This window comes from Austrofundulus limnaeus, unplaced genomic scaffold (genome assembly GCF_001266775.1).
Source record: "Austrofundulus limnaeus strain Quisiro unplaced genomic scaffold, Austrofundulus_limnaeus-1.0 Scaffold719, whole genome shotgun sequence".
Taxonomy (NCBI): Eukaryota; Metazoa; Chordata; class Actinopteri; order Cyprinodontiformes; family Rivulidae; genus Austrofundulus; species Austrofundulus limnaeus.
This window is the reverse complement of record NW_013953121.1, coordinates 84,449-95,010: the sequence shown is the minus strand read 5'-3', so window position 1 is coordinate 95,010 and position 10,562 is coordinate 84,449. Positions and strand designations below refer to the sequence as shown.

Below are 10,562 nucleotides of genomic sequence, written 5' to 3'. Positions count from 1 at the left end.
CATTTTAAATCAATACTTCTACTTTTAATACTTAAGTACAAAAAATATCAGATACTTTAAGACTTTTTACTCAAGTAATATTCCTAAAGCAGACTTTAACTTTTACCAAAGTAAGTTTTTGGTAAGATACTTGTACTTTTACTCAAGTATCACTTTGTGGTACTTTATACAACACTGGTAGCTCAGATCTGGGCCCTTTAGAAACATGATTTTGGTATCTATTTAACGTTCTTTTAAAGCTCTTTTAATTAAAATAATTGTTTTAACTGAATCTTTTCAGAAAAAAACTAGTTTACAAATTATAGCAAGGGCTTTCTTATTCTGTCAGTGATAAATCATATAAATGAGAGTATATTAGTAGCCCTTTAGTGGTAGAAAGCTCTTCTCTGAGCACACAGACCTGTGTTTACCTAATCACCGGCTCTTGCACGCGCCTCTTATCAGTTTAAAGCCCTTTGAGACTTTACCTGCGACGGTCCTGTGAGTAAAGTCGAACCGGTGAACAAAAAGTAAAGCGGACAGTAAAGATGCTGAGTGTCGCTGCAGAACTCACCTTTACTACCTGGTCATCGATGACTATCGGTCCCACAAAGACCAGAACTATGCCAAAGAACACCGCGAGCACCCCGAGAACGATGAAAACCGCGGATACATTGGATTTATTGAAAGCCATACTGAAGCCGGTGGTTCGCTCCGTCAGGGTTTAAATCTCTTTGTTTGGGTTTAAAGCCGCTCCGCTGTCAAAAAAAACTGATAAATATCTGAACCAACACCTGAGCAGGTGAGGAGCGGCTCTGATGTCGCTGAAAAACAGCTGTTTTCCCGGTGACCAGTTCTGATTCATATTGTTATTGCGCCCATATTTATAGTCTGATGGTGACGCCTCCGCCGCGCAGAGGTTTCTGGGTAATGTAGTGCCAGCTCGTGGGACGGTCACAGCATCTTTTTATACATGTTGAACAAACTAAGTTGTTGTTTTTAGTATTACTAATGTAAAAGTTTTTGTTTTTTTAACTAGTTAAATTATAAAATAGTCATCTGTTGTTTCAGTTATCAAAAAAGGCATTCGTTTAGCTTAATTTAGAGTTTAATGATTTGTGCCACACTACATGGGTTTGTTATAAATGAAAACAGAAGACATTTATTTATTTATTTATTTATTTATTTATTTATTTATTTATTTATTTATTTATTTAAAGATCAATTAAATACACATCTAAACATGATTTTTGTGTGTGTGTGTGGTTTTTGTGGGTTTTTCTCTCATATCCACCCAAATACAGAGTGCATACCTAAACAGACAGGCCTGTATAATTCCAGCTCAAAATATTAATTTTATCTTGTCAGATTTCTTACATGAAACATTACAAAGTATAAAAAAACGTGACCATCAGACTTGAGAGGAGGGTCTTTCAGAATTTGAAAGATTCAGCTTGTTTCTTTAGTATGAATTGTTAAAGTTGGCTCAACTATCTGAAAATGATTCCACGTTTTAGACAGCAGAATCGGCACCTTTCATTCAGAAGCTTTCTGAAGTTTTTATTTTACAAAATAAAGAACACTAGAACTGGAGAAGCAGGTAACTTCTTGTGCATTGTTCCTAAAGTAAAAGGGTAAAACTAGATTGCTGATACTGTTTTATCAACATGTTGGAAAAATGTTGTTACAAAATGCTGTTGTGGTAAAACTAGAATATTTTCACTTCTTACTTTATTAAATAAATATGCACAATCAGACACAATCACAAGTCCTGATCTGCTTATTTCACGAAGAACCAAAAAATCGTTTTTTGTGGCTACAGTGTGCAAAAAGTTTACTTTGTATTGTGTTCCTCCAAAAACAAAAAGGCCATCATGTTTTCAGCATCCGTAACCACTTAGCAGCCACACGTGAAATTCCTTAAAAGCCTTTTGACATTTTTTTTCATATTTTATAAGGGTGTCATCATCATCATTATCATCAAATTAAAGATAACTGGAGGAAGTTGTCTGACACCCTGGTTTTCAAAAAAAAATGCCCCTGGTAGAGTCTGGAAATGTTTAAAGGCAGAAACGGCACCATTCTTTGCCCACCAGTGAAACAAAGGCAAGAAAAGCATATCTCCTGCCACCTTTTATTTACAGTAGATCATCTTTTACAACAAGAAGGAACAAAGTTGCAGCCGTTTTCATCAAACTTTGGAACATTATGTGATAATGTGTGACATCTGAGTTGTGAAAAGCTCTCAGATTTTAGCTAAGATTTTTGTAAACTGACTGAATTATAGCAATTTTGTGTCGACTCATAATGATTAGCTGCAGTTGTCATTTTGAATGAAACTGCCTCCAAAAGTTAGGAAGTTGCAGAAATGCATCCAATGAATTTATTTATTAATTTTCAACCAAATGTATTCAGTTCAGCTGATATTTTTCTAATAGACACACAGAGACACAGGCAACAACATTATTGCTCCAGCTTCAGCTTTTGGTTGCAGGCCACACATAATGAAATAATATCATACGAACATGTTTACGACTCGGCACTTTCATAATTTCACCAGGTATTTAACAGATACACCTTATTAATATTAAAATAAAATCAATCAAGCCTCCAAAAATATGACGTCAAATGCTGCAAGGAACAAATATGAGCAATAAATGAAAATATATGCTATAATTCAGTCATTAAGTAAGAGTATTCTTTTGAAATTTGACTCTTTTTAGTTCTTAGGAAATTTCTGGAAGATGAACAAAATGATTTGATGAACTATTTATCTGCACAGGTTAAGCAGAAAATGTAAAAAGAAATAAATCCACTCATCGTTTGTGCCCTTCATCCTGTGCAGGGTCACAGGGAGCTGGGTGTGGAACATTAGGCGGGTACATCCTGCACAGGCCCCAAGTCCATCGCCGGGACACAAACAACCATTCACACCCACACAGATTTAGAGTCACTAATTACCCAACAGAAACCTGGAGTACACTCCACTCAAACCCAGGACTTCTTCCTGTAAGACATCAGTAAGATGTGATGCAGCTTACCTTTTTTATTTGGTGTTTCATTATCGCCGGTCCCAGGCTGGCAGACATGATTCCAAAAATCAGCATGGCAGTCCCTGCCACTATAAACCCAACGGCTATTTTAGATTTACTGATGGTCATCGTGGCTGAAAGACCAGCTCTGTGTGATGGGTTTCCTCTGAGCTCCTTCTCACAGACTGGGACCGAGACAAAGAGTGCTGAAGTTTAAAGTCATGAGCCCTGATGGGTGGGTTCAAAGGAAGCAGCAGTCAGGTGGTCAGTCTACCCTGCCCCTCTTCATCCTTCTAACTTTTAGTTCAAGTTCATGCAAATGTATTCATGTCACATTTTTAGTCTGATGACTGCTCCGTTTGTTGACTTTTAGTAACTGTAATTTGAAGGTTTAGTTGACACTAAAAGCTGACACTATCGTTCATTTATCAGAAAACCATTCTGACACAAAGAAGTCAGCGGAACAGAGTCAAGCAAACGGATAAGCAGTGTGTTTTTATTGAAGTTAAGAAAGCTGTATGAATAATTGTATAAAAACTGAAACACAAGGACAGATAAAAACAAACAGTGAGCATCATGTTATGACGGCCCTGAAAAAAAACTGGTTTGAAATTCAATAGATGCGTGACTGCATGCTGACTGAGTAAAACAAATGTCAATATGAGGCATTTTGCTCATGAAAACTCTGCAATATTTTCTTGTTTGAGCTTTGAACTCCACAGCAGCTCCAAACGATAAGAAATTAGCTCCACTGGCTTATCGTGCACACTTTCCTCAGCAAAAGATAACAGAACCACAACATAACTTTCTGTAGTAATCAGTAACATTGAGAGTTATCACCCTAAACTCTGGAACTATATACTAATAACACATTCAACAAGCAGTCGCTGAAGGTGTCTGCAGTTTCTCTGAGCTGCTTCACGCATCAGGATCTTTTAAAGTCAATAAATGTGTGAACTAATATTCATCACTATTCAAAAGAGTGAAGTGAGGCTTCAGAACCCACATCAGGACCAACCTCAGGGTCAGAGTCAGTTTTCTGCAGGTCTCCAGTCCATCTCAGGGCCACAAAGAGAACAAACATGAAAACAAACACACTCACAGGAGGTTTTTTGACCCAGAATGTAGAACTGAGGTAAAGTGAAAGTGAAGACACCTGAGTTATTAAGTGGGAACAGTTAAGAATGGGCTGGAGACCTGTCCAGCTGTCTGTGATGGTTGTCCCTGTGATGGACTGGAGACCAGTCAAGGTGTCCCCCGCCTCTCACCTAATGACCACCAGAACTCATTGACTCTTTCTCGGCCCCTTGCAGCGCTGCACAAACAATTATAATTATAATTATACCCTAAACACTGTATGTATTTTTGTATCCCTAAAAAAGGACAAACCACAAAAGGTACCACTAAACACAGAACAGCTCTAATTGCAGATATCATAGGAGAGTGTCTGCTTGGTGTGTTTACACAAACAAAACACCTAAATTCCTAAACCCTTCATCCAATTTTAAGATAAGATAAGATAAAAACTTTATTGATCCCACAGTGGGGAAATTTGCACATTACAGCAGCTCAAAAACAGGAGAGGGTGCGATAGAATAGAGAAAGATAAGTAAAAGAAAAACAAAAACACTATACTCGTGATATATAACAATGTACATATACCTAGTACAGTACATAAATGAATGTATATGAAGGTGCATATTAGTGATGGCAGTGCAGGTGAATTGTCCAAGTGACTGATAACATCATGATGTGTTATACAGTCTGACTGCAGGTGGAATGAATGACCTACAGAAGCGCTCCGTCCTGCAGCGAGGATGTTTAAGTCTCTGACTGAAGGAGCAGCTCAGCCCCCATGATGGCTGTCAGCTTCGCTAACATCCTCCTCTCTCCCACCACAACCACAGGCTCCAGAGGACATCCCAGCACAGAGCTTGATCTCCGTATCAGTTTGTCCATCCTGTTCCTGTCCCTTTCGGTACATCCAGCCCCCCAGCAGACCACTCCATAGAAAGTGGAATACCCTTAAATGAAAGATGAAAGTCTGGACTTTATGTCCATGTCCATTATATAACTGAAGACATTTATAGTTATTAGAGGTTAGTACTGATGTTAAAAGCACAACACTGTATTTTTAGGTTTTCATTTTTGTAATGTTGACAATGTTAAATCAATTACGTTTTGATTGAAATAGGTTCTGTTACATGTCCGAATTATATAACAACACATAATCAACCGTTATGAGAACATTAGATGAGAATTTTGTCTGAATGCCTGTGAATCAGCCATAGGTAAGTAGGGGGCGAACGCAGGCATTGAAGAACATGTATAAATTGATGAACTTCCTGGTTTATCGCCAGTGTGGTTTCCCGTCAGCTCAAGTGACAATAAACCTCACTCAGTTCCAGAATTCTGGTGTTGTATGGTTTGATTCCTTCTACAAATCATTTTATTTAACAATGGTGGTTTTAATATCGACTTCAGTTTATTGAATACAAATTTTTCTTACATAAATATAACTTGAATGTTTTAGTAAACTGATAAAAGAAAAAAACTTTGTCTCAGTGACCAAATACAAATGGAATTGTATGTGGGTTTAATTTATTTCTTTTTTCTTCGCTTTCTTCAATCAGGACAGTGTGTAAATATACCATAAATGTAATGTATTGCATTTAAGTTTAGTCTTGGGATTATTTTTACTCTAATTCTGTAAAACTGAATTTTCTTGTAAATACTGCTTTTTAATTTTACTTGTTCTGTAACAGTCTTAAACATTATAAATGATATAAACATTACTGTATATTGCCTAATTTATGTGACCTCCATCTGTTCATCCATTTATCTATCATCTTTATTGCTGTTGAGGTTTATCATCATCACTCGGGGCACTAAAGACAAACTGGTGTGTGCAGACTTGGACCCCCAGCTACAGATTTGTTCCACCTGTGGAAACATTAAATCTGTCCACAGGGTCCTTCATGAACTGCAGCAAGATGTTTATTGATGTCCTGCATTTGTGAATTACATTTGCTGTAAAATACAAAAACAAGCTTTTCTGAATTAAACATGATCATTTTCAAATAAGGACGTGTATGAAAATATCTGACCAAGTCTCAGGAACAAAAGACATTTTAAAGCCTAAAGTTTGAAACATTTTGACATTTAATGCCTTTTATTGTGTTAGTCCTGGTTTTATTGGCTGCACAAAATGAAGAGCCTCTCTTTGGTCCACTCTGCACATGATCAGACCTTACACAATAAAAAAATTAAAATGACAGAGAACAACCACTCACCGCAGCCCATCATCTGACTGATCTGTGAAATCTGTCCTCAGAGGAGTTCACATTTCAAAGGAAATGTTTGACAGAGTATTCTCACATGCCTTCCGTTCTAATTGCTGAAACATCACTTAGAAAAAGGAAGTTTTGAAAAAATTTACCCAAGTTTCCCCAAAAGATGAGCAGTGACGAAGTCTTACTGGGGTTTAAAAGAACTCTTCGACCTATTTTATACCCAAAAGTGATCAGCAGAATGTCAGGCGTGGCTCACGTGGTGCATGTTACATCCGAGCAGAACGAAGAAAAAAATAAGAAAAAAATCTGAATCTTGAAGAAGAAAGCACTGCTGTAATAAAAATATGACATTCAAATGAAAAAACTGAACTGCTTGATATTTATTTTGTTCCCTGTCCTCATAATGAGAAGAATTAATTAGAAAAACTGGCTTTAAATCCTATTTGAACATTGATGCAACTGAATGATGCCAGAACACAGAAACAGCTAAATCACTAAACACGGCCATGGTAGTAGCCGATGACTATCCCTACCCTCTGTGTTCTGACATGTTTTTGCAGGATCTCAGCATCAAATGAGATCACACATTAGAAACCCAACTATTGACAAAGAGCACAAACAAATTATCTCATCATCCAAATGTCATTTTTTTAAAACTCCAGATAAGAACAGAAGATCAAACAAGAAAATTCTGCAATAATAATTATTTTAGTTTGTAAAAGTAAATTTAAATGACTAGCCTCTATCAGTCAGCCACAGGACTGTGGCTACAATGTAGCTCACTACCAGTGTGTATGAATGGATGAATGACTGTAGTGTAAAGAGCTTTGGAGTCCTTGGACATACAAGTTCAGGCCATTTACCATTTAACTTTAGAAATTAGCTCATTTTAATTCTGAGTGCTTTTATTTTGTAAGAAAGGACATATACAGCAGTGCTCATCTGACACTTCTTCTGATAAGTCCAGTCTTAAAGGTTCGTCATGAAGTCCTTCAGTTATCTTGTATTTGAGTAGATCAATGTGAGGTCTTCTGTTTTGCAGTCTGACAAAATCATTATGTCCTAAGGTCACTTCATTATATGACTTCACAGTTCTCTCAATCCACTAATAATCATGAATGCAGAAAAAAACAATTCAAGCATTTAGATTAGTCTTTGCTGTGGTCAGAAAGGCAAACAGGATCAGTCGGCACTTTTACCCTCTTTCTGCAGAAGCTGGTTTTTCAACTTCTTTATTTAAAAATTCATGGATATTTTTGAAGGCAGCGAACATTGCTCTAAACCTTCAGCTGTATTTTTCCTCATTAATGTCGTCACAGAAATGAGGGGGGAAGTTTGGTTATAGATCTAATCCTGTGACAACCACAGAACCGGACTTTTAGACTCTGTGTTTACCTTTTTTACAGAAACTGATGCACATGCATAAAATCAGGCACCATATGATCAAATACATTCAGAGCTGTCAACTGACCACTACCTGGTGGTGAGTTGGCTACGTTGGTGGGGGAGGACCCAAACGTATAGTGAGGGTCTGCTGGGACCGTCTGTCAGAGTCTTCCATCAGACAGAGCTTCAACTCACACCTCCGGGGGAACTTCGAACACTTTCCGGGGGAGGTGGGGGACATTGAGTCTGAGAGGGCCATGTTCTGTACCTCCATTGTTGAGGCGGCTTACCTGAGCTGTGGCCGTAAGGTTGTCGGTGCCTGTCATGGCTGCAACCCTCAAACACGCTGGTGGACATTGGCGGTGGGGGATGCTGTCAGGCAGAAGGAGTACTATCGGGTCTTTTTGGCCTGTAGGACTCCGGAAGCAGCCGATAGGTATCGGCAGTCCAAGCAGAATGCAGCTAGGGTGGTCGCTGAGGCAAAAACTTGGGCATGAGAGGAGTTCGGAGAGACCATGGAAAAAGACTTCTGTACGGCTTCAAGGCAATTCTGGTCCACCATCCGGCATCTCAGGGGGGGGCAAAGCAGTTCACCACCAACACTGTTTATGGTGGGGATGGTGAGCTGCTGACCTCAACTCGGGACGTTGTGGGTCGGTGGGCGGAATACTTTGAAGACCTCCTCAATCCTACTCACGTCTTCTCATGAGAAAGCAAAGCCTGAGGACCCTGGGTCGGACTCTGCAATCTCCAGTGCCGAGGTCACCGAGGTGATTAAAAAGCTCCTCAGTGGCAGGGCGCTGGTGGTGGATGAGATTCACTGAAGTTCCTTAAGGCTCAGGATGTTGTGGGGTTGTGTTGGTTGACGCGAATTTACAATATTGCGTGGACATCGGGGGCAGTTCCCCTGGATTGGCAGACCGGGGTGGTGGTCCCCCTATTTAAAAAGGGGGACCGCAGAGTGTGTTCCAACTATAGGATCACACTTCTGAGCCTTCCTGGTAAGGTCTATTCAGGGGTCCTGGAGAGGAGGGTCGATCGGATAGTCGAATCTCAGATTCAGGAAGAGCAATGTAGTTTTTGCCCTGGTTGTGGAACACTGGACTAGCGCTACACCCTCAGCAGAGTCCTGGAGGGTGCATGGGAGTTTGCCCAACCAGTCTACATGTGTTTTGTGGACTTGGAGAAAGCATTTGACCGTGTTCCTCTGGGACTCCTGTGGGGGGTACTCTGGGAGTATGGGATACCAGGCCCATTGACACGGGCAAATTAGGTTAGGTCCCTGTGTGACCGGTGCCAGAGCTTGGTCCGCATTGCTGGTAGTAAGTCGGACTCATTTTTGGTGAGGGTTGGACTCTGCCAAGGTTGCCCTTTGTCAGCGATTCTGTTCATAACTTTTATGGACAGAATTTCTAGGCACAGCCATGGTGTTGAGGGGATCCTTTTTGGTGAACTTAGGATCACATCTCTGCTTTTCGTGGATGATGTGGTCCTATTGGCTTCATCAGATTGTGATCTCCAGCTTTCACTGGAGCAGTTTGCAGCCGAGTGTGAAGCTGCCGAGATGAGGATCAGTGCCTCAAAATCCGAGACCATGGTCTTAAGCCAGAAACTGGTAGCGTGCCATCTCCGCGTCGGGGAGGAGGTCCTGCCCCATGTGGAGGAGTTTAAGAATCTTGGGGTCTTGTTAATGAATGAGGGAAGAATGGAGCGGGAGATCGGCAGGCAGATTGGTGCTGCGTCTGCAGTGATGCTGGCACTGTACCGGTCTGTCATGGTGAAGCGGGAGCTGAGCCAGAAGGCAAAGCTCTCGGTTTACCGGTCGGTCTACGTTCTTACCTTCATCTGTGGTCATGAACTTTGGGTAGTGACTGAAAGAACGAGATAGCGGATACAAGCGGCCGAAATGAGTTTCGTTTCCTTTGCAGGGTGTCTGGGCTCTCCCTTAGAGATAGGGTGAGAAGCTCAGTCATCCGGGAGGGACTCAGCGTAGAGCCGCTGCTCCTCCACGTCGAGAGGAGTCAGTTTAGGTGGCTCGGGCATCTGGTWAGGATGCCTCCTGGACGCCTCCCTGGTGAGGTGTTCCGGGCATGTCCCACTGGGAGGAGGCCCAGAGGAAGACCCAGGACACGCTGGAGGGACTATGTTTCTCGGCTGGCCTGGGAACACCTTGGGGCTCCCCCGGACGAGCTGGCCCAAGTGGTTGGGGAGAGGGAAGTCTGGGTCTCTCTGCTTGGGCTGCTGCCCCCGCGACTCGATTCCGGATAAGCAGCAGAAAACGGACAGACATTCAGAGAATTTTTTTTGAGATTGGCATTTAACTCTTGTCTTTTTTTGTACCTTCATTTTTATTGACTTTTAAATACAAATTTATTTATAAATTAGTTTTATTGGTTTTAGGTTGTAGTAGTGAAATGTCCTCACTATTGTCAGATGTCAGAATGACTGCAAAGCTGAAACCATGTAGATATGAACTCTGTTTAAACTTAGTGTATTTTAACAAGCAGAAGCAAACATTATTATTTGAACTGCAATGCATCATTAAATACTGACGCTGAGCATTAGTAATTATAAAAATGTCAGTTTGATGGTTCCAGGTGTGTGGCTATGGGTGGAATTAGGCCCAACCTCTTTGTACCAGGGCCCACCAACACTGATGGCTTTCTTAGAAAAACTATGTATTTAAACAATTCATTTTAATTTTTGAGGGATGTCACTTAAAGTACTCATAAACTAAAGTCAAATAAAACTGAGTAAAAACATATGAAACAGCATATGTGTGATTGGAGTTGATAAGATAAGATAAGATAAGATAAGATAAGATAAGATAAGATAAGATAAGATAAGATAAGATAAGATAAGATAAGATAAG

General features: G+C 40.4%; 1 protein-coding gene across 5 annotated transcripts in view; it reads right to left on the bottom strand.

Annotated features, from left to right (window-relative positions):
• Positions 1-3,204, bottom strand: part of scarb1 (scavenger receptor class B, member 1) — a 37,054-nt gene extending 33,850 nt beyond the window's left edge. For 2 of the 5 annotated variants that reach the window (XR_001312027.1, XM_014028123.1), the window contains exon 1: positions 554-847. Coding sequence is in view for 3 of the 5 variants with exons in the window: in XM_014028123.1 (XP_013883577.1) it covers positions 554-673 (120 nt within the window). In the remaining 2 variants the exon portion in view is untranslated. Of the gene's footprint in view, positions 1-553; positions 848-3,020 lie in introns of those variants that run through there. The other 3 variants (XR_001312028.1, XM_014028125.1, XM_014028124.1) reach the window with 3 other exon arrangements.
• Positions 3,205-10,562: the final 7,358 nt, after the last annotated feature.